Consider the following 23,712-nt stretch of genomic DNA (forward strand, 5'->3'; position numbering starts at 1 on the left):
ATTTTTTATGATATAAATGATCACACTAAAAAAAATATATACCTATAAGAATGATAGAAAGAACATAACTGCAATGAAAATAAATAGAAATCTTGACATTGACGAATGAAAATCTACTTCGACTTACCAGAGGCGAATCTAGCAAGTCCATCAGGATATAGATATATTCGAAGAGGGTGTACAGAGGTGACCAGTACATAAAGGCGCATGTCGAATTTACTGCCGTCAATGAGAAGCGGGCGAGATATATAGCGCTGTACTACGACAGGACGACGCTTGGGGATCTGAGTCCAGCGGGAGACCACCTTTATACCAGTACCTCTGGCTGATGCAGGCTGAAAACAAAATGTTGTCATTTCATCTACATGCATTTTTCATTAAAACAATATTTTGTTACCATTCAAGATTAGAGTACAAAAGATTTATCACTCGAGGCAAGTTAGAAATGATAAATTGAATAATGCAAACGATCATTTCCTATTGCTATCCCTAGAATCACCTAGGGAGATTAGCATTGGAAACATAAGTGCATTAAAAAGGGCCACAAAAGAGGACATATTTCGTCACAATAATAGTGGCACAACTCATTTTTACAGGAGAGCAGTCAGTTACAAACAACACATCCACGCCATAAGTAAACTAACGTTAATTTGCAAAAACATGGCCCTAATTTAAAATGGGCCCCACAAGTGCCATCTAGTTTGAAATGTTTTCAGAGATAACAGTGGTATAATGATCATTTTGCCACAACTATTTATTAAATTTGAGTAAAATATTATAGAATAACATTGTTAATTTCGCATATGGAAAATATATTCAGGAACATTTCTGCATACATTTGTAGTTGCGGGCCTGATATGGAATAGTAAATATGTGAAGCTTTTAAATATTCACTTCTCATATTGTTTTATATTGTGTTATGTATTGTTTTGTGATAATATGCTAGAATATTTTCATAATTACAATTTATTAACAACTGTGGAAATCCACTGATAACAACATAATATAATGGGTACTGGAATTTATATATGTATAATCTAATTTGTTTTACGAATTGACACCATTATTAACAACAAAGAATTATATTAAAAAGTGAGATATGTAATTCTATAAAATAAATAAAAAATTACAAGAAACCAATTCAATACATATGTCTGATTTTCGCAAAACTATCAATAATAATATGGTGTATATTTCACTAGCCCAAAGCAACAATGAGATAAATCTGAAATTTCCGATTTTGAGATACACATGCAGATATGTTAATAACCTAAATAAATTAATGTTTTCAAATAATAAAATATTGAAGTTAGAAAGTTAACCTATGTGAAAATAAAGTATTCATAATCTACTTTAAATAATTAAATTCCGTCAGACCCTTCGCACATCTCAAAGTCCAATTATCTGAGAATAAGTTCTTCAGGGATATCTCACTGTTGCTTTAGGCTAGCAATATATATATATATTAATTTGGATAATAAATGCTAGACTGGTGATGAATAAAGAAATTAAAGTACTGAACTTAGGTGTGGAAGTGAAACTGGGAGCAGAAGGATGAAATTAAAGTAAATAAAGTTTCATGTGTCTAATGGATAGAGTATTTGATTGTAAATTCCTCTGACAAATATTTTCTAACAACAAATTAGAAGATCTTTTTTCAAATAAGAGTAAAAAAAAAAAACAACTCACCGGTTTGATGATCCACTTTTCATTCTGAGCGGCATATTTTTCCCAATCGTGTTTGAGGGCTTTCAAATCGTGGGGCAGTACATAAGTCTTAGGCATCAGGCCAAACTCCCGGATGCCAAACTTGGACATGAGTTTCTGTAGATTTCTCCAGAGACGATCCTTGCGACCGATTTGAAAGGTGCCGGGAAAGTGGTTCATCTTTTGAGAATCCTTCAGGGTTTTGAAGCATATTGACTTCATGTGTTTGCCCCAAGTTCCCATCCACTCGATTGATTCTGGTGAAGGAAATTAAATCTCACTAAGTTTATACTATTCGCATAACTTCATTGTTTTCTTAAATTAAACACATCAGAAGCGAAGAAGAGACAATAAGAAAATTAAGAAAAATATATATCAATACTTTTGTTGAATATTAGGAGTTATTTTTCTTCTTAGTTATTTTATTATGCGGCCGAACTTGGTTATAACGATCGCGGAAATAGTGAGATCTTGGATATAATGAGGAAACATTAGTTGACATTTTAGTTTGTGGTTTTCTCCATACATTTATTCACTTTTATAAAGAGCTTCTTCTCGGACATACCAAACAAAAATATTGTCAACAGTTGAGCAAAAACTCTTCAATCTTTTATAAACATAATGTTCGAAATAAGAACCTAAGTTATAAAATCCAAATGGGGGACTAACTAAGTACCAAGGCAGCTGGGCTACACAAAAAAAAACACAAGGGTCGATTACTTTGGATTTAGTTTATTCGTTTACCTGCTTTTATTCTCCGGTTTGAGCACATGCGGCAGCGCGCGACTCGGCTTTTTTTGACACATCATTTGAAACTCATACGAGTTTTGAAATTTTTTCAATGTAAACCCGGGAGAAGGAAACGTAATAAACGTAAATTGAGGGGGGGGGGGATTATTTTGATGAGAATGTATGAAAAAAAAATGATCTTAACATTTTGTCGTAAAAAGCGAGAAAATAAAAAATGAGGAACGTAAAAATTAGGTTTTTCTGCATTAGTTTGTAGATGGAAAGAATTTTGCAGTTTCTGTACGTAGAAGAGTTTCGTATTTAAAAACTGCAGACATCTGAAAGGTAAGACTAATCACCTTACCTTCACATAATGAACAATCTTCATAACACACGAGGGAATAAAATAGGAATATACAGCGTGACCACCATTAGTAAATTCGATAGGTAAAATGTTAACTGCATTCTTGAACAGATACTGAACTAAGTTCCAAAACAAACTGAGATTGTTAACATTATTTTTTTATTTCAATCATGATTTCTATCAAAAATTCGGTTTATAAAATTTATAGTGAAAACAATGTGCAAAAAATACTTAAAAGGTGAACTAATTTACGAACAACAAAAGCATAAAGCACGTGAAAAACAATTCATTCAATCACATTAAATGATTTATCAGGTGTAAAAATGAACATAATACAATAAAATCTAAAATGAAACACATTAAACTCAATCGATCTATTAAGCATCTGAAACATGTGAAGTTTAACAAAGTTCTTGTCACAAAGAAAGAGAAATCTAATCAATTAAAAGATGTTTACTCACTAAGATTATACACTACGTAACTAACCAAAATATTACTAAATAGGTATACACAAAAATAGATAAAAAGAACAATGGATGGTGAACGAATTAGCTTATCAAATGAAAAATAATTTTGTTCATTCCATACATCAGATTTATGCAAAAAAAGGAAACTTGAAATTATTTAAAACACTATAGGATATAAATAAATAATAACGTATACATAGATAGATATATATATATTATGAAAGGATACAAAAACCTTCTATTAAAAATTTCTGAAGCATTCCAATTTTATTATAAATTGTTTCGATTAGCGCCTTTGAAATTGTGCTGTGTAGGTGATTAAATTAAAAAATTATGCACAAGAAAGTAAAAGTAGGGATTTGAAGAAGCATATAATACTGATTTTGATTTACGGATATGTACATGTTTCAATTTGTTTGTACATAAAACAATTGGATATTGTATGTCATTTAAAATACGAACAGAAATAATTCTGCTATCTTTAATACAATAAACAGCATATTCAATTACTGTGAATGAAGTGATTAGATTATTTTTAATTGTATTTTAGACCAACCTACAATGCAGTTAATTTAATCATATTTTGATACTCAAGTTTCATAAACTTTGATACTCAAGTTTTCATATAAAGTATAAAATATAATTCCAAAAGAAATTTGCAGAAAAAAAACTATTACTTCATAGTATAATTTAATTAATAATTTGACAAAAAACGAGTGTTTTATATTTTCGATAAATAGGTTAAATTTCAAGTCCCCACAAATCATTTATATAATATTGGTATTGAATTCACTTGCCCCGAAATAAATTAGTTTTTTTTCCCTTAATCAGATTGACATTGAAAAATAAATGTTGTTTTTGGAAGGCCCATTCTAGAAAAGTGTTTGCTAATAATCTTCAAATTCAATAAAGATAAATATGAGTTTTTACAAGACACATTTTAGTTGGGTATTTTATGGAATATTGTTTATGAGAATAAACATATTATATGAATTTGCTTTACAGAAGTCAATTTCAAAAAATATTTTTTTATAAAAAAAGAGAACTACTAGTAAATTAGCATTTTACATGATTATTTCATTTGAGCCTTTGATAATGACTGACTGTCATGTATTTAAAAGTATGTATGTTCAATTTTTTAGTCATCATTTTGGCCGACTCCTGTATAAGAAGAATACAAGACAACCCATATTATAACAATGGGTCCCATTTTTTACCCTAAAATTGTAGGTACTGTAATATAAGCACACAGGGTACCAAATAATTATAAAAACTTATTGTATTTGTAAAACAGCACTGTGAATTCAATCTCAATATTGTTTTAAATATGGCAAATTTTCACATTTCAAACTAAAAGATAAAATAGAAGCTCTATCAAGTATTTATTTTTGTTCGATTCTGCACAAAAGAAAACCGAAAATATGTATAATCTTTCGACACAGAAGGAAAAAGGGACAATAATAGCTAATGTTGTTTCTATGGCGGTGGGTGCAGAGCTTTTGGAAGCATTTTTTCAAAAATCTTTAAAAAAAATCTCTGCATTTTTTTTATTTGCACATATATTAACATTTATGAGCCATTTCAACATGCTATCAATAAATCAATGATAGAAAATGGAAATTAAGTTGTGGCAGAACGGTACCTCCGATCCGTGATTCCACGGTATTACCAAGGGACGACAACTTGGTTTTGCAGTACAAGAATATTTGTCTGTATCGATCCTGACATATTATAAACATACCAACTTTATGAAAGTTTTCCTTCTTAATATAAACCTTGTACATTATAAGCAAGGTAAAAAAGAATGCAACTGCCATACAAAAAAATCTCATTTGGTTTATTTCTCAGTTTGAAATGTGTAAGTTTAGCCGAGATCTAGTGATATAGCAAACAAGTGATGAAGTGCGCGCGTGCTTTACCTCCCTGCGTGTCGCACTCACTTCGCAGCAGGCGGAAGCCGGACGCGGCGAGCGTCCGGCGCACCACCACAGGAGTGATAGTGGTCAGCTTCCAGCGCAGGTGACGCGCCACACCAGGCGGCGCACGCACGCCCGCCGCATCGTGTGCGCGAAAGCGCACATACGGCGGCACCTGCGGGAACAGCGAAGGCCGCAGCATCGTCGCCACCCAATCGTTCTCTGCAAACGTCAGTTCAGGGATTAAATCAACAATGTAAAAATGGTGCATACAATTCACTACTGAAGTAAAAACTGTTTTTTACTCTCCCTTGAAGAGGGTAATATTGGGATTTACGAGATTTGCAAGTTAGGCCGATAATATGAGGATTTTTCAATTATTTGAGTTTGTTGTTTCATATTAATCAAATTATGTTCTTGTTTTGTATATTATAATTGTATTTAATTATTTAAGTATATTTTTCATCCTAACCTCCACACAGGACTCGAGTCCTATGGAGTTATAATGTATACTGAAAATTACACTGAAAGAACACATTACAAAAATTAATGAATTACTAAACGAAATTGGTGAAGATCAGCACTTTCTAAACACCGTATCAAGAAAAGAATGATAATAATAAAGTACAGTAGACAGTAGGCACTGCTTAAATGCCTATTATGTAGTGTGCGCCTCGTAATCTACTATACTTCACAGAACTTCATTTATAAATCAAACAAACAAGTGTGTCGGAATTCAGAATACTTCGATTAAAAACAAATATAGCCTCTTTTAATTACACCAATTATTATGCAAATAGTTATATTACCTTGTGAAACAGCTGTGCCAACTGTGAGAGCTGAAGTAAGGCCATTAAGGGATGCTGAGTCACTGACGGAAGAAACGCTGGGTCCAGAGTCACTAGTGAGGCACTCCTGATGGTCGGCCGGTTCCACTGAGATGTCGGAATCTCGGTCCATGGACGCCTTGGATATCGCATCTTCGGCGTCACTCAACTCACTAAGAAAAATGACAATAATTAATTATATACAATCATGAATGGCCTACATTTTACAGACTCGATTTATGTACACTCTAATTTCATGCTATTTGCTTTCTTGTTTAAATTTAGATTTTTAACAATATTTCACTTTGTCTATTCATGGAAATCAAAACAGAAGAGAAAACGGAGAAGCAGCAGGGTTGATATCCGCAAAAATAACTCAAACACAGTAGGATGGGATAAAGATGGATATAATTAGATGTTTTGTGTCAGTGAATCTATTGATTCGATCGTCGCTTTTTTGTTTGTTGTTATGCCTTACATATAACTTACATGTAACAGTTTTTCAATTCATACTATAGAAACTTATCAATTATAAATATATCAAAACTTATAAAATCAAACACTGATTTGAGTCTATTGAACTCTTAATTTTATTTTTACAAATATAAACACAAAAAATTTCCTGACAATTGTTTCGCCTTGTTAGGGCATTTTCAAATGACATTCGTTCACAAGGCGAAACGATTGTCGGAAAAAAAATTGTTTTTATAAATGTAAAAATAAAATTAAGTGTTCAGTAGACTCAAATCAGTGTTTGATTTCTCATATTATAAGTTCTATAGAGTTCTACAAAATAAACACCAAATCAATAAATATAAGTATATTGTTAAGTGTCCACAGCGAGGTCACATTATTTTATTGTGTGGGAAAAAATAAATAAATAAAGGAATTACAAAAATATAAATATGAAAGATCTTAGAACTACTAACTATTGTAAGCATATAAAATAAAATTTAAAAATATCAGAAAATCAGTCTAGTTTTTTTTTTTGACAATGGCAATACAATAACTAATTATTAGAATGGATAACAATCCAATATCTCTAATTCTATTGTTGTCCATTCAAATAATTAGGTAATACTTCCGAAAAAAAATAAAACTTTTCTTCTTGAAAAAATATTAAAAGTGTGGGGAGAACCGACAATGCCTGTCCAATGCATGTAATCTGACACATCCAGACCGCAGGTTTCGGCCGAGCCAAAGTTTCGTTCATCATCATTCATCAGGTGACATCTCTTTAATTTAAACTGACAGGCTTTTGTCTATTTGGCAAAAAAAAAAAAAAAAAGGCTAAAGCAATTAAGATGTCTAACCTCCCCATTTACATCTAGTAGGCTGCTAACTATTTCTGTGGTTGCCGAGCCTCAGCTGGAATTTTCTAATCTTATCTTTCACTAGAAGCACATTATTATAGTTTAAAGAGCATCAGAGAGCCGTTGCTATTTTACGTATGTGTTAGCTTGAAATCAACTGAATACTAAAAGATTTGTGTATTTTCAAACAAAGATATTTACATAATATTATATTTGAAGCACTAACTTAGTTGTTTAAAATGTGTATTTTTAACTTACTCATCACTTAATTCAGACCCCGAAGAGCAGGTTTCCATGGAGGCCTTCTTGGCCTTGATGGCCTGAAGTTTGGACTTAACTTTTGCAGAAGGTTGCTTGCCTTTGGAAGGCAGGTTTTTGGATGAAGATGGCTTGAACGTTGATGACGTTGAATTTCTATATGACGATGCAACTGTCACCCCATCAAAAACGGACCATTCTCCCTGTGAAAAATAAAGAAAATTAGTATTAACAAGAATGGAAAATGTAAATAATTTTAGCACACTATCTTTTCGTGTTAATGTTTTTGCTTTAAATCTTATCACTCCTAGATTTATTTCAAATAAAACACTTAGTAATATTTTACCACATACGAGTTTAATATAATAACAATACTAGTTTAAGGCATTCTGAATTACCCATCATCAGGTGTAAATATAAAATGAAAAGTGATAAAAAAATCACTAAATGTTTTATTTTTAATAAATTAAAAATGTTTTTCCACAAATTAAATGTTGAAACAAGAAAAAAATATTATCACTCCTACATTGAGTAAGGCTCGACATTGTATTTCTTACACCAACTCCTTTGTCAAGATAGACTTGACATTAAATTGGCCAGGATTATCATAATTTTCAGCAATGACCGATTCAATTAGAGAAATAGAATTTTTCTACCTAATTCTTATAATAATTCACATTTGCCTTTGTTTCCTCCGTACAAACAGCAAACATTGGGATTCATCGCTCTACAGTTTAATAATCTTTGATATTTGGTAGCTTATTTCCAGCAATAATCACAAAAATCTGGATTTTGTGTATTAGATTTTACATGCATTCCCTCTCCCAACTCCCCGCTAACGGAGTGCGTGACTTAAGATCAGTGTCATTCAACATGTAGCAGCGAGATGACCGCGATGTCATATAGCATCATCTCGCAACAGTATTTTATGAAAAAATTTATAAATTTCATAGAAAACTCTAAATATGTATTATGAAATAGTTTTATAAACACTAACATGACAATTTTTTTTTTTAAAGTTGTATTTATAGCATTTTAGTTGGTCAGGAACTCACGGATTTTTCTCACGCTTAGGCTCAGAAAGGTTCAAAGCTTTGATTTTCACTGTGACATTTCACGTTTCCTGGACTGGATCTGAAGCGTAAGATAAATTACCTTGCTTTCATGAATCAAATGATCAAGACATGTTGCAGTTGGGATTCTAATGTAAGTGATAACTCACAAATATATCTTTCTATTTTAAAAAGATAAGTATGCAGATATAAGATACTCACCACACCAATGTCACGACATTCTACGAGCGGGGCACATCTGATGTTGAGGTTATCAGAGCAGTGGTTGGAGTTGTACAGGGAGTAACACCTGTCCATGTTCTTGGTTGACTGAGATTGGTGGACAGATAGAGGGGGGGGAGACTTTCCTCGGGGCCGTTTAAGCACCGATGTACAACATGATCCATATTTACAGCTGAAAAACCATATTCATTAATTTATCATTTATTTCAGTATATTCAGATCATCAATATTTTTGTCACAAGAGATAAAATTAACAGTTAACAATGGAAGCGAATTGGAAAAACAGGGATGAGAGAAGACTGAATACTGTAGAAATGCTATCTCTTAAGTGAATGTGTGGTAAAACTATGTATGATATGACAAATGTCAAGATCTGTGCATTGTGAAAGGATGAGACAAGCATAATCGACAAAATAAAGAAAATGAGGAAAATTATTTTAGACATTGCCTAAACTATAACAATATTTAGTTCAATCACAAAAGCCAACAGATGGCAGAGTCGAGGTAGTGTGGATGTTTAAACAGAGGCAGAATGGTAAATATTACATGGTGTGTAAGTAGCCACTTAAACAAACACGACAACTCAGCTCAAATACAAACTAAATAAAGAAAAAACTAATATTTAAGTGACATGTAAAATTAAATTAAAACACTGACAGTAGAGTGGGCCGATGATGTATGAGGTTTTTTATTTTTTTAGACATCAAAGTGAAAGGGGTCTAAAAAGTTGCATTTTGGATCACATTGAACATAAAAATTATTTAAAAAAATATTCCTTACTACTTTTGGCCCTCAACCGAAGTTTGAAGTTTATCAATGTCTGAACATTTTGTTAATTATCTATATTGATAAAATTATTTTGTATTAGTAAAGAAATAACTTAATCACATTACAAATTCGAACGCGCTTTAAAACTACCGAAATGGAAAAAGTTTACACTCCGCGGAACTAATTCCGTAGAGCGCCTGGCTAATATTAACGAAAACAATGGCCTATTAAAACAATGCTACCCATTTATTACAAAACAAAGTGCAACTCACGCCCTTAGATGCTTATTTAATAAGATTTAATGCACATTATAACATTTAATTAGACTGATTTTCTTACTTAAATACATAATGACAGCCGGTTTACTCCAAAAAATCGACTTTTTCGAAAACTTCAAGCTCTGGGTTGAGGGCCAAAAGTAGTATTGAGTTTTTTTTAAAAATATTTTTTGCATTCTGAGTAATCCAAAAGGCAACTTTTTGGACCCCTTTCATTTCAAAATTCGGAAAAAAAAAAATCGGCCCACCTTACTGTACAGTCCTCCTTAGAACAGGTTTCCCTAGTGAAGAAGATATTTTTAATTAATTTTGCATACAAAATTTTTCATACTACCATCATCATCCAATTTTTGCATCTAATGGTACATAGGGCACTGAATTAGTACACCAATCGCAGCGTATCTTGATAAAAAAAATTGTTATATGAAGGTAAGTAAGATGATCAGTCGTGCACTTCAGGTACCAGTCTAGGGACTATGAAATATTCTAGTGAGAAAACACCCTTTAAAATAAATATTTCATATCAAACATATTGGGAATCGAACCCGAGACCTCTTGCATGGTAGGCAAATGCGCTGACCATTACACCACGCGGCAGAGAATTTTTCCTATAGTATAATAATAAATAAATAAAAACCAGCAAATGACAGGTCACAAATCCTGTAAATGCCTAGACTTCCATATTCCCTTCTCAAAAATGTTTTCCTTCTCTGTTGCAACAAATTTAGAATATTTCGTTTCTTTAAGGAGTTCTTTCATACTAAAATTCTTACTATACGAGAAGCATAAGTAGCTCGATTAATATATTTCTTTTTGCCCAGAATCGATGGTTGTAGTGGTGGTAAGTGGTGTGTTAATCAGCTATTGAAAGTATGCAACACCAGGTGCAAATAAAGGGAAAACAGCCTCACCTATCATTGGACACCAGGCACATCTTCTCAGATTCACTCCTGGCCCGGACCCTGCGTTTCCCTTCAGATGTAAGTCTTCCATTAATATCACTCCAATCGGGTGGCGGCTTACCCTTCGGAGATTTTCTAAAGTAACTAGGTGAAGCGCTTCTTCTAGAATTGTTTACGAGAATTGACTTCAACGGGGATTTATTATATTGGACTAAGTCTGTAGAATGGGGACGAGGCTCCACAATCTGGACCAGAGGGTCCTTGCATTCTCCCGATTCGGATAACCTGGGCTCAGCGTTCTCGATAAATTTGGTGTGGGGGTTTCTAGAATAAGGCTGGTCGAAACAGTAATTGCGGTTGCCGTAATAGCTCTCTTTGCAAACTATGTTCGAACACGCGTGTTTGGTTGACCGCAAACTGTCCCCGTTTATATTGCATGCGCCATATTGTACTAGGTTGTCTTGCGAGGGCCGGATGGGGGAATTAGTGGAGCAGATTTTGGTTTCTCGTATTTTGATTGGTGATTTTGAGTGGGTCTTCATGGGGCATTGGGGGAGTTTGCGCGGCTCCGTGCGCGGCGGAAAGTAAGAAGAGGTATTATTGTACTGTCGATTTCTCTGCCATTCTAAGGGGCACGGAGTCGAGTCATAGGGAGAGCGCTCCAGACCTTCACTCTTACACCGCCTTCGCGCCCTCGCGCGACTCTCTCCCTCGTAACACAAGCACGCCATGCAACATGGGGGCAAAACACTGCCATCGTCTCTATACTGAACGTTATACACTTCACTATAACGTTCATCCATTTTCTGGTTAAACTATGAAAATATCTGAAAAACAAAATTATCATTAATATCGCGCTAAAAATAACCAAACGAATCGCTCTTCAAAAAAATAAACAACAAGGTAAAAATATTTTTCCAATACATAATACGGAATTTTGAAGGGATTACATTGTATCCATTAATTACGAAGTTGTCAAAAAATTCTCCATATTTCTTTTGAAGAAAAATCACCGGACGGTGCGAGACGGATACGAATAGATCAGTTTTAATTTTGAAATGGCCGTGACTGTTAAAAAAAAGTTCGCCAGAAAGACGATGTAACGTTTATATCTGCGATTGAACGAAGCCATCAAAGGAAATGACAGCTTGTACGCACTACGCGATGGCCGCGTTCCCGCCAAAAATAACATAAATGGCAATTTCAAATAGTTTTAAGCTTCGGAAAAATATTAAAATTAGACGAAATTACAGGTGAATCATACCGCGCGAGTAATTTGAGATGAGTAGTACATTATAGAGAAAACCACGTTTTTGGCTGTCACCCACAATGGCTAATGGCGATTATCGCGATCTTAAAAACAAAACCACAAATACTACAACCATTAATGCGTAGTAAATATAAAAATGATCACCGAGACACTTTTAAAAACAAATTTATGTCGTGACCTATATATTTTTTCGGGATGTAAAATCAATAATACACAAGTACACGCTATATTACCACAGCCATTGAAGAATAAAAGAAAACAAGATCAACAGAAACGAACAGAACGTCAACCACAACCCGCAAAATCTCAAATTGATATTATCACAATGTTGCACTCATCTCTTTATTCTTTTTTAAATTTCCCAATTTTATGGTTTTTTAATTCACTCAAAATCGTTCTTGAATATTAGAATTGAACAGTAAATTTTTATACAATAAAACGAATATTAAAAAAATAAAATATGAATTAGTTTGACAGTTCATAATGATGGAAATAATGCATGAATTAAATTTTAACAAAAAAAAAGAAACTATTTGATGTGTGCAAGTTCCTTTTGAAAGGGCAACACCGCAACCGGAGAGCTCAAAAAAAGAAAAGTAATGAAGTATGAACATTGGAGTCTAAAGAGGCATGTTTTCGTTCAATTTGTGAAGTTGTTTTAAATAAACACTAAACAATTATGGCTCTATCGATTAGTAAATTTATTGGAGGAATTAACAAAAAACTTTTCATAAGCTCCAGAGGTATTGTTGATTCCTGTTAATTGATTCAATTGTTATGACATGAGAGGTTATATTTTACATATATTCATTTATAGAATGATTCGCTATGGATAATCTAATTTAACTATTATTTTATTTAGGTATTAAAGAATGTAGATGCTTCTCTTCGCTACCCAGCCCTCAAGTTGATTCGAATGGCCAGGAAAATACGCCGAAAGACGTCTCAAAAGGGCGAAAATCTGTTGCTCCACTCCATTTTAGATTTATTTACCCAGAATTTTTACCGGACCCTGATGTAACGCGCAGAAACCACACCCGGGAAAAGCTGGAACGTATTGATATGATGGACAGACGCACAAACATAGATATCCCAGAATTTTACGTTGGTGTGTATATTTCAATATTTTTTAAAAATATGCACCTACCTGAGTTGTAAGCCTCCGCGTTGGTCCTGCTCATGCGGTATGAAAAATTACTAAAATAGATACATTGGCATTTGCAGCAAGCATTGATCTATGCAGTTTATTTGTTTCCCTAGTGTATGACTGTGACAGTTATCAAAATACCAATCTTATGCAGTTCCAAAAATAGAACCAGACATTTGTTTACATTTCTTCATACACTGAACCCAATCATCAATACCTAATCTAATAATAAATGCCTATTATTTATATCGTAACAAATAAATACTTAGCTATCCAGTTATAATATAATGGATATTGTTGCCGTATCAAACCTAAATATAGTCTTATGAAACATTGTTATTTCTGCAGCTGATGTAGCTCTATTTTCATTGCATATTAAATTAACCTAATAAAGAATACATAAGACTGGAACTCAATATTAATTCAAACACTGATTTGAATCTACATTTTTTTTTTTTAATTGGACGATAAAATTGTTTCGGCTTATTAGGGCAATTACAAACCAATGTGAAGATTAAGCCGACTGACTATCCTTGTATGCTATTGTCCAATCAAAAATTAATTTAAAAAATATGTACCTAGACTTAGATCAGTGTTTGATTTAATATTATGTTCCTAACTTAAATGTGGTTTTACAAAATAAATGCAGTCTCAATAAATAAATAACGCATGATTCTTATTTAACACAAGAGTACCCACGTTTAAATTTTTACCTCAATGCTCGCTTGGCCTAATATAGTAGGCCAAAATACGTTTTTTTTTATTGTTTTGGGTATTTTTTTTAAGAGGAAGATACTAATCATAAAACATTTTTTTATTCAAAGATAAAAAACACAACGTAAAGTTTTGACAAATTAAATATAACTTCAATTCTAGGAACATGGTTAAAAAACGGTAGTTTTGGATTAATGAGAGATCAACAAATAAACAACTTCGAAATAATTTATTTTTAACACTGAAGTCATACAATTCTCGGAACATAACAACTCTTATCAAATTTAAAAAATAAATTAAAAAATGAATGAATTATAATTTTTTTTTAAATTGCTTCCCAAGATGAAAAACATTCTTATTTGTGTTTGAGTCCAATAATCTGCACACGAACAGTATGCTGAGATTTAAAAAAAATACAATAGGACGTTCCATTCCATGTGCGAAAATTGGAAAATGAATTGAAACGTTATTTTCCTGAATTCGAGGACATGGGTATTGGGAAAATGATCCTCAACCCTTTCAGTATCAACATTTCTGAGGTGCCTGATGAGATTCAGGATGAGTTAATTGAAATGAAACACTACAGTAACTGCAAGAATACATTCAAGACAGGAATTAAATTTGTTTTATTTCTGGAGCCAAAAAGCAATTCCTTTCTTTAAAATTCAAGAAATAGCTTTTCGTTTCCTAACTCTATCTTCAACCATACACTAGTGTGAGTAGGGATTCTCAACACTCAATAATTCAATATGAACAAAGAAATCATTTGGATGCCAGTGCCGACATGCGTTTAGCTTTGAGCAACACTGAACCGAGGATTCAGCTGTTTGTAAACTGCATGCAGTCTCAAAAATATAATTTATTAAAAATGTTTGTAAATATTATAATACTTTTGGTCTCGAATGATTTTGTACATTAACAAATTACTAAAGGGATGAAGAACATTATAGAGAAAGGAATATGCAAGTCTAGGCATTAACAGGGCTTATGACCTGTCATTGGCTGGTTTAAGTGTCCACTTTACACAGTGTGTAAAGTTGTGCCAGCTTAGTGGTAAAAATAACTGAAAAATCATTTACGTGGGCTTTACTCAGTCCCGGTATTCATTTGACAGAATGTATAATGGATGAGAGCTGATTCCATACTTCGGTCACATGAACAGTTTAGTCACTAGAGTACAAAACATAAATTGAGTGTAATGTTCACCTAAAAACTTCATACCACTGGACTAATGTTAATGTAATCTAAAAGTAATAATGAATCTGCAATCTAGAAGCATAAATGTTACCTCTGCGTAATAAAACAACATGCTTATTATTAATTTTGAAATATTATGCTTTTTTTTTTCTTTATCGCCAGTGCATTTTAAGACAATATGTTCTTTTTTGTGTTAAACTGCTCATTCTAGTTTGTACTTGATTGATAATATGAATATGTAATAAGATTATTTTATTTATATTTTAGGTTCCATCCTTTCTGTGGTGTCTTCTAATCCTCACTCCCTAGGAAAAACTAGTAAATTTGTTGGAATCTGTATCAAGAGGATTAACTGTGGTTTGCGAGCAGAATTTACTTTGAGAAATGTAATCGATCATCAAGGGATTGAGGTAATACTTCTGTTTAATAATTATAATACTGTTATATCACCATTTTCATAATATAACACCTCAGGGGTGCTTTACTATAGTAATGTGCGAATTTTAATAACACTTATTTTGTCAATACATGAGTAAGTTAAGTGCTTTTTTTATATTTTTGTTCTCATTATATTTAATTAAACCACAACTGTTTTTTTTTTTTTTTTAATTTTCCATTATAGGTTTTTTTAAATCCTCGCTTTAATTTTTACTTACCTCTTGGTTGTTTACAAAATCTGTGAAGTTTTTCCTAACCGGTTTTTATGATTGGCAAACTTAATTGTGAATTTTGGTGACATGTCTGATGTCTTGCTGGATACCCACTTACATACTGCTGGTATTAACTATGCAACTCGGTTAAGCTTAGATTATACTATGTCTGATATTTAAAAACGCTTCAATTAAGAACTTCTGTGGTTGTTTTTATTTGTTAATAGACTATCAAACTATGCCAAAAAAAAATAATTTTTATGTTCCTATTGTATTATCATTGCTATGAATTTTTAAAACTTTGTAATTTTTAAATTACTTCACCCGTGATATCACGAGTTCAAGTCAGTGAGTTTACCTGACATTTAAAAGGAGAACCCGTACCTGTCAAAATACTCTAAATGTTGAAAAACATGGCTTCCCAGAAACCAGAAATCTCAGCACATAACAACACCATAATTGATCGGTTATCATTCACCTAAACCTCTGGCGTTTCAAAGTAATGTATTAGCCCGAATATAAAATGTCATTTTCAACTCAAAATAAAATATTTGAAAAAATATAAAGGTCACATTATATTCGAGGCTACGTTTTATTTGAGGCCATGTTTTATTCGAGGCCGCGTTACACTCGAGGGTGCGTTATAAAAAATTCACTAATATTTAACCCGGAATGCTCGAATGTTTTTAAAAAATATATATTTTGAGTAATGAACGTCGTGTTCTATTCGGGCTAATATATGTTACTTTGAAACACCAGAGGTTTAGGTGAATGATAACCAATCAATTATGTGCTGAGATTTCTAGTTCCAAGATTTTTTTACATTGTCCAAACTGGGCGTTTGAGGTTGATTGTTTTAATTATCGAACAGAATACTCGTTCTTACGTGACGTTAATACCACTGCCAATCTAAAGCCGTTTTTTTTTTCCCTAATAATGATACATTTATAATCTCTTTTATCTGTTGCCATCTTCAGTTTTTTAAGACTGTACCTAAATAAAAAATAATTTACATGATTCATGTTTATAAGAGAGTAATAGACCCATAGAAAAAATATCATTTGTTGTACCTTTAAACGGTTCAAGATATATATCATTTGAAAGGACGAAGATACAACACCTCCCTTATATTATGTGAGATATAACAAAAGGGCAAATAATATATTTAAACTAAAAAACTTTTTTTTTGGTCAGAAAACATTTTTTTCGCTTCACTCAAATGCTTCGTAGCGACAACTCGGTAGTCAGGTGGCAGAAGGGACCATCTGTAATTTTGAAATATGTTCAGGAGAACTGAAATAAGACTCAATTTGAAGACTTAAATCCATAAACTAAAATGTTTTAGCATTACTTCTCAATAATAAAGTACTGATAAATAATTCATTAATGACGCTGTTCTTTTTTTCTGTGTACTTACTAAAATATTTATTGAATCTTTTGAAAACTAAAAAACTGAACAAAATACATAAGGTCCCTTCTGCCATCTGACTACCGAACTGTCAAATGACATTTATAGGGTCATTTAGTTAGTTTTCTACAAACTACATTTTTTTTAAAACCCACTACGTTACTTGGTTACTCACAATACCAATAGGACCAAGGTATGACACCTTCCCCTATTAAGCTTTTTCATTAAATATCCAATATTTTTATCAAAAAAAGCATGCTTAAAGTACTTAAATAATTGTTAAAATTAATTGTGATTTTTTCGTTTTTCTTTAGATTCGGTTTATGGTTTACGATCCTAAAATCTTGCAAATCCAAGTTCTCAGACTAGAAAAAAGACTAGACGACAAGCTGTATTACTTAAGAGATGCTCCCCAGGAGTACAGTACCTTTAGCATGGACATGGAACCAGAGATTTTACCTGAAGGTTCTCCGATACCAGTGAATCCATTGAAAGTAAGAATATAATGCATGACATATTCGCCTTTTTCTTGTTTTTTCTTTGAATAGCCAATTTCATAGTATAAACCGGGTTGTGGTCCCGTGGCTAGTGTCTTGGACTCACAGACCAAAGGTCCGTGGTTCGAATCCCACTCTACCCCAACTTGATTCCATTTTCTAATAGTGAGTTATTTACAACTCGTTGAAAATGACCCTCAAAATTAAATATTTGGGTAAATCATAAGAACGCAAATATTTCTTTTATAAAAAAAAAAATAAACCCCAACAGGTGATTTACAAAAGGGAATCTAAACAGTATTGAAAATGGTGTATTCCAGGATGACACGGCATTGATACTAGTCACTGAGAAGGTAGTAAAAGAACTGCCCCTCTTTTAGTAGTTGATTCTGCTACAGGAAGACATCTACATAGTTCTTAGGGGGAATTGTATTATTCCATCTCAGCATCTTGTGCAGGGGTAAAATAAGCCGATATTGGTTGCTGAATTTCCCACAGCAGACGGCATTGTTACTCATGTATTAGTGTAAATTGTGTAATATTTCTTATAATCATAAGACATTACAGACAAGATGAAATATCAAATTACAGTAAATTTTTGCATGCGAACAAAAGGCTGATAGATTTCAACTATTTGCTAGAAGATGGCCGAGATTTGAATGTACCTTATTTTAAATCTGCACTGAAATCTACTTTGGCTAACAAATGTTTATCGCAGGAGGCTAAACTAGCAGTTCACAGTGGAGTTCTACTGCCGACTTGGAGCAAAGTATGGAATTGGAAAAATGACGATGAATGTAGGTTAAATGCTGTCTAAATGCGATCTTTCAGGCCATGTAGCCATGGGAATGAACAGCGAAAGAACGGCTAAAAGGATCTACGATGTGAATGTTAATGGATGCAGAAAACGAGAAAGACCGAGAAAGACATGGCTAGATCAAATCCATCAAATGCTTGAAGATGGACATGTCAAAAGTAGGAATAATCGGCGTGCGTGCATGAGAAGATGTATGAATGTAGCGAAAGCGAGGTCTGTATTCAAACTTTTTTGGGAAAATGGATTATATCTTTTGCAACCGGTTTTGACAAAAGCTCAACCATTTTTCGACTTTTTAAAAGTTTTTTAGATGCAACTCGCCCTATGAACATTTCAGCACTGATTTATATTGTTTTCTTATATTCAGGTGCCACTTAATCCAAAGCCTTGGTTGGAAAGGTGGGAACGCCAAAATCTTCAAGGAGCTACTGGTATCGAGGAGCACCTTAATGAAAAGGATATTAAAAGGAGAATTAAACATGCTACTCCTTGGGAAAAATATGACCTTATGAAAGTGTACAGGTATGATAATTTAAATACCTTTCTTAACAGATCGATTGATCTGTTATCCACTAGAGGGTGGCTCTTGAAACGTTGAGCTCCAGCTGTCCTATCTCTTTGGTGGTCTTCTGGGCAAATAACGACCAGCTGGAATTATGTTGGCCACGGTATAGGGGATTCTGAAGCTGAAAATTATATTAATGTAATTTCTCCAGAATCTTCTTGTTCCACTCCATCGTACTACGTCTTGGGTATCGCAAGTTTATCTAATTTCTTGATTCTGGATTCTGTCCCTTGGGGTTTTCCCTGCAATTACCCTTACTTTCGTTTTTGACATTCTAAGCAGATATTTTGTTCTTACTGTACCTGGTGAGATAAATCTCACCCGCATAAATAAAGGTTTCAGCTCTTTAACGTCAAAAATGTCAACAGATGAAAGAACTGAAGGAACATAGATGTTCAAATATGGTCAGAATGGTGAATGTCACACAGTGTGTAAAGTGGCCACTTAAACCAGCCAATGACAGGTCATAAGCCCTGTAGATTTCTAGACTTCTATATTACCTTCTCTTAAATGTTCTTCCGCTCTGTTGTAATATGTTAATATAAACAGCTCCCCAGGGAGTTGAATCCAGTCCTCTTCTACAAAAATTTGGACAAACTCAAAATATTGTTGAAAAATACCATTGTTAATAAAAGTTTATTTCAGCTCTTAAGATTTTATGAACTAACTTAATAAATATTCATAAATACATACCTACATGATATTATAAAGTTGCAAAACAAAAATAATTTTATTACCTCTGTTATCTGAATTTATTTTGCCGATCTTGTATGTATTTCACGTTAATTTTAACGTATCTTATATTTTATTACAGGGCCACTATACCTGAGGAAGACCAGAGTGAAATTTGGGCCGATGTGTATTCACAACTTCATCAATTGGAGATTATGAGGAAAAAGATGGCCCGCAAGAAAACATTTGTTTTCCCAAAAAAATTAGGATAAATTGGTTTACCAAATTTTCCCACTTTATTTAAAGTACAACGCATTTAGCATGTAGTTTTCATTTATATCAATAATTATGATATTATATTTACAGCATTTACATTTCATACATTGTTTGGAAAAAATAATAAAACTAAAGTAATCTTTACTTACTACCTACCCATTATCCTTTCCGTTGGATTAAAATAAGAAGTACCACAACAAACCATCACGCCGTTTCTCCGTAAGGGTAGGGACAGAGAGGGTGAACTCGCTTCCTCTACATTCACACATCTTATCATGCACGTTCGCCGGTTATTCCAGTGAATAGGTGAATGTTACACAGTGTGTAAAGTGGCCACTTAAACCAGCCAATGACAGGTCATAAGCTCTGTAGATGCCTAGACTTCTATATTACCTTTTCTGAAATGTTCTTCATCTCTGTTGTAATATTTTAAGATTATTCCGACTTTTGACATGTCCATTTTCAAGTATTTGTTGGATTTGGTCATGCCATGTCTTTCTCGGTCTTCCTCTATTTCTGCATCCATCAACATTCGCATTGTAAATATTTTTAGTCGTTGTTTCGCTGTCCATTCGCTCTACATATCCAACCCAGCACAGAGCTTTCTTGATTTTGTTGATTATGCCCATCTCAGCCTTATATAATGCACCTTTTTTAATGTAGATGGAGAACATTTTAGAGAAAGTAATATGGAAATTAAATGGCTGGTTTAAGTGGCCATTTAACACACTGCAACATTCTGCCTGTATTTGAACATCCATATTTCTTATATCTGTTGAATTTTATAAAGTTAAAGAGCTGAAACCTTTTCCCTATAGGGTGAAATTCATTTCTTGTCTATAAACTTTTAGACAAACTCAAAATATTATTGATTTGAAATGTACAATTTATTCTTTTTTATATTTTGTCCTGTAGGTATGTTTAATGTTGACTTAATGCATTGCAGAATTCCATAATTTTGTTTGATCACTTAGGTCCGATTTTTAATCACAAGTAATAGTTAAAATCAGAACTAGTTAATACTAGAGTACCAATGTGTTAATTTTTACCTCAGTGCTTGCTTGGCCTACCATAGCATGTCAAAATAGGATATGATTTTTTACTGGTTCTGGTATTTTTTTGAAATAAAAAAGACACTTATAAATTATCCTTTTATTTAAAGATCACAAAATATTGTGTTAAAACATATAGCAAACATAACCTTTGATTCTCGGAACTTGGTTTAAAAATAGTATTTTTGGATTTATGAGAGATCAACTAACCTTAAAAATAAAATTACAAAAAAAAAGTTTGTTTCATATTTTGAGTACATATAACATCCTGATAATTTCGAATTATCCATTTCTGACATGTTTTACACCATTTTTTTTCTAGGCCAATTATTAATTTTTTTGCTAGTTCCTCACCATTTCGTTTACTTAGAATAAAAATTAAATATATAACTAACCAAGAACTACCCAAAGTATCATACTTATAATTTAACATTTTTATTACTACATAGTATGAAAAACAACCTGCCGAAAACTAAAAAACAACCTCACTAAAAAAATATATAAAATTTCATCGTACCAAATTTCACCTTTGAGGTATCTACCTGGAATTCGCTCCATACGGTTGGGTCGGGTGAGCCCTATCTGAGGAAATAAACACTCTTTAATTTTTTTACCTACCTCATTTTACACAAATTAATTTTGCCATTTTTGTAAATTTTTTCAAAATGTTGACTTACCTGTAAAGTAGCGTTACAAAAACAAATGAACTTTTTAAATAGGTATGTGGGTTTTCACGGTCACTGTTATCAATATATGTATATCTTTTTTTTGGGTGATCCTATGTAAGTTGGATTAGTTCGGACGTTTCGGCTACCATTGCAGGAACCATCTTTTCTCAGTTTATCCTGAAGCAGCCGAAACGTCTGAATGAATCCAACTTAAACGGGATCACCTTGTTATTGTGGACAATACATCGCATGCACTGCATCATGTGGTTACCTACCGTGTTATATGGGACTCGTTGGACATTATTCATTCAATATGTACCAATTAAATTTTTCATTAAAATGCTTTATTCGGAAAAAGATTTTGATACTTAATATACTTTTTGAAAATACAATCAAAACATAACATTACCTAAGAAAAATATTTTTACCAAGGTTTCGAATGTAGATACAAACTTTTTATTTTCTTTATAGTCAAACCTAATTCTCTCCTACACACGTTTTAAATCGCTTTTTTTTGTTTACACACCGACACATACACACCCTCACACATTCATTCACACACATTTATATACACATAAATGAATACAAACGTCGCACACATACAATTTTATAAACACTTTTCTAATATATTATGTATTATTAGATTAACAGTGGAATATTTTTAATTAGCTCTAGTATTGTTAATATATTTCTACTTATTTTTTATGTAAATAGATGTTAAAGTCCCAAATAAATATAAAAATATATACACATTAAAAACGAAAAAAAACACTAAAATTTTGAGATTTTGCATAAACCTAGAAATTACAGTGCACGAATAGTACAAAAAGCAATTAAAATACACAAACACCCAAATAAAGTCAACGAGCTGAAATTAAACTCAACATTTTTCCCGGCACTACACACCTCTATAGTATGTGCCAGATATACGTCTGTGCCAGAGATTACACGTCTGTGCTAAACACTGCAAAAAGACACGGAATGTGCCTGCTGCTGACTGCCAATAAACACATTTTTTCTACAAAACACAGTTTACCCTGAAGATGACTTCTGCAATTCCAACTCCAACTTACACGGGATCACCCAAAAAAGATACTTACTGATGATTCTTTTTGTATGAAAGAGGGAACAATTTTTCATGACAAATACTCAAAATTGTACTGGAATTTAACAAATCAGCCCGAAATTTAATTATTCCGGCCATCGAGAAAAATTAACAAGAAATTTTTATTTTAGATTCTTCTAGTTTTTTTTTGGCTTTTTCATCTCTCAACTGGGGTGTGTGCCAGTGTCGAGTTTCAGATTTTTATTTATTAATATTTACACATGTGTTGGTACTATATACAAGTTAGTGTGTTCGTATTTCATATTAAATACGCTATACCATTGACATATTATTAATTATTACATAGTCATGCCCCGAGTCTTCAAAAATGATGACACTTAACTCATGCCCAACGCGTATTTAATCGTTCTTCGACCGCCATCTACGCGTGACGTTTAGAATCGAAACAAAAATGTCAACTTGTGTCATGAAAACATTTTAAAACCTTTCAGATAAACAAGGATTGTGTAACTTTTCATTGATAAATATTTTTTTCATGAGTGATTAATAAAATTGAAAACAATCAATATTCAAATATAAATACTGTTATTTGTAAACGTCCAATTACGCCTAGCGGCGCAATTGCGAAGCTCTTCTTAGTTACAGTAATGCACTGATAGGAATACGTTTTTAAAATATAATAAACGTGAGTTTATATTATTTTTGGTTCCTTAAAATCCAGGGAAAAAACCTGTTTGGGATCCACCAAAAACGAATGTTAGTTGTTAAAATTAAGGAACAAACCTTTTTATATACCGAAACCAAGTATCCTTCAATTTTTGGTAGCATATGCATGCTCGTTGAATACAGCCCTGGGCCACGATTATGAACGGCTATCTCCCTCGGTATA

General features: G+C 32.8%; 2 protein-coding genes across 7 annotated transcripts in view; one reads left to right on the forward strand and one right to left on the reverse strand.

Moving 5' to 3' along the window:
- LOC148274500 (uncharacterized) overlaps positions 1–13,415 on the reverse strand; it is a 29,642-nt gene extending 16,227 nt beyond the window's left edge. For 2 of the 6 annotated variants that reach the window (XM_088237025.1, XM_088237027.1), the window contains exons 1-8: positions 12,328–12,413; positions 10,834–11,651; positions 8,856–9,048; positions 7,582–7,784; positions 5,993–6,183; positions 5,208–5,405; positions 1,690–1,964; positions 128–335 (exon numbers count right to left, since the gene is read on the reverse strand). In XM_088237025.1, the coding sequence (XP_088093151.1) occupies positions 128–335; positions 1,690–1,964; positions 5,208–5,405; positions 5,993–6,183; positions 7,582–7,784; positions 8,856–9,048; positions 10,834–11,627 (2,062 nt within the window). In that variant the 5' untranslated portion in view covers positions 11,628–11,651; positions 12,328–12,413. Of the gene's footprint in view, positions 1–127; positions 336–1,689; positions 1,965–5,186; positions 5,406–5,992; positions 6,184–7,581; positions 7,785–8,855; positions 9,049–10,833; positions 11,652–12,088; positions 12,414–13,241 lie in introns of those variants that run through there. The other 4 variants (XM_088237022.1, XM_088237026.1, XM_088237023.1 and 1 more) reach the window with 3 other exon arrangements.
- Positions 12,596–20,171, forward strand: mRpL19 (mitochondrial ribosomal protein L19). The gene is made up of 6 exons (XM_088237028.1): positions 12,596–12,837; positions 12,957–13,202; positions 15,420–15,562; positions 17,525–17,704; positions 18,892–19,046; positions 19,904–20,171. The coding sequence occupies exons 1-6, from the start codon at positions 12,774–12,776 to the stop codon at positions 20,031–20,033; spliced, it is 918 nt and encodes a 305-aa protein (XP_088093154.1). The 5' UTR covers positions 12,596–12,773; the 3' UTR covers positions 20,034–20,171.
- The last annotated feature ends 3,541 nt before the right edge of the window (positions 20,172–23,712 follow it).

This window comes from Micrasema longulum, unplaced genomic scaffold (genome assembly GCF_059751315.1).
Source record: "Micrasema longulum isolate JH-2025_06_02 unplaced genomic scaffold, ASM5975131v1 h1tg001635l, whole genome shotgun sequence".
In the NCBI taxonomy this organism is placed as follows: Eukaryota; Metazoa; Arthropoda; class Insecta; order Trichoptera; family Brachycentridae; genus Micrasema; species Micrasema longulum.

Bases quoted from the DNA above. Each gene is read 5' to 3' on its own strand.
- mRpL19 (XM_088237028.1), top strand. From the start codon at position 12,774: ATGGCTCTATCGATTAGTAAATTTATTGGAGGAATTAACAAAAAACTT. The intron at 17,705-18,891 runs GTAAGAATATAA...TCTTATATTCAG, and splicing joins TACCAGTGAATCCATTGAAA to GTGCCACTTAATCCAAAGCC. The intron at 19,047-19,903 runs GTATGATAATTT...ATTTTATTACAG, and splicing joins GACCTTATGAAAGTGTACAG to GGCCACTATACCTGAGGAAG.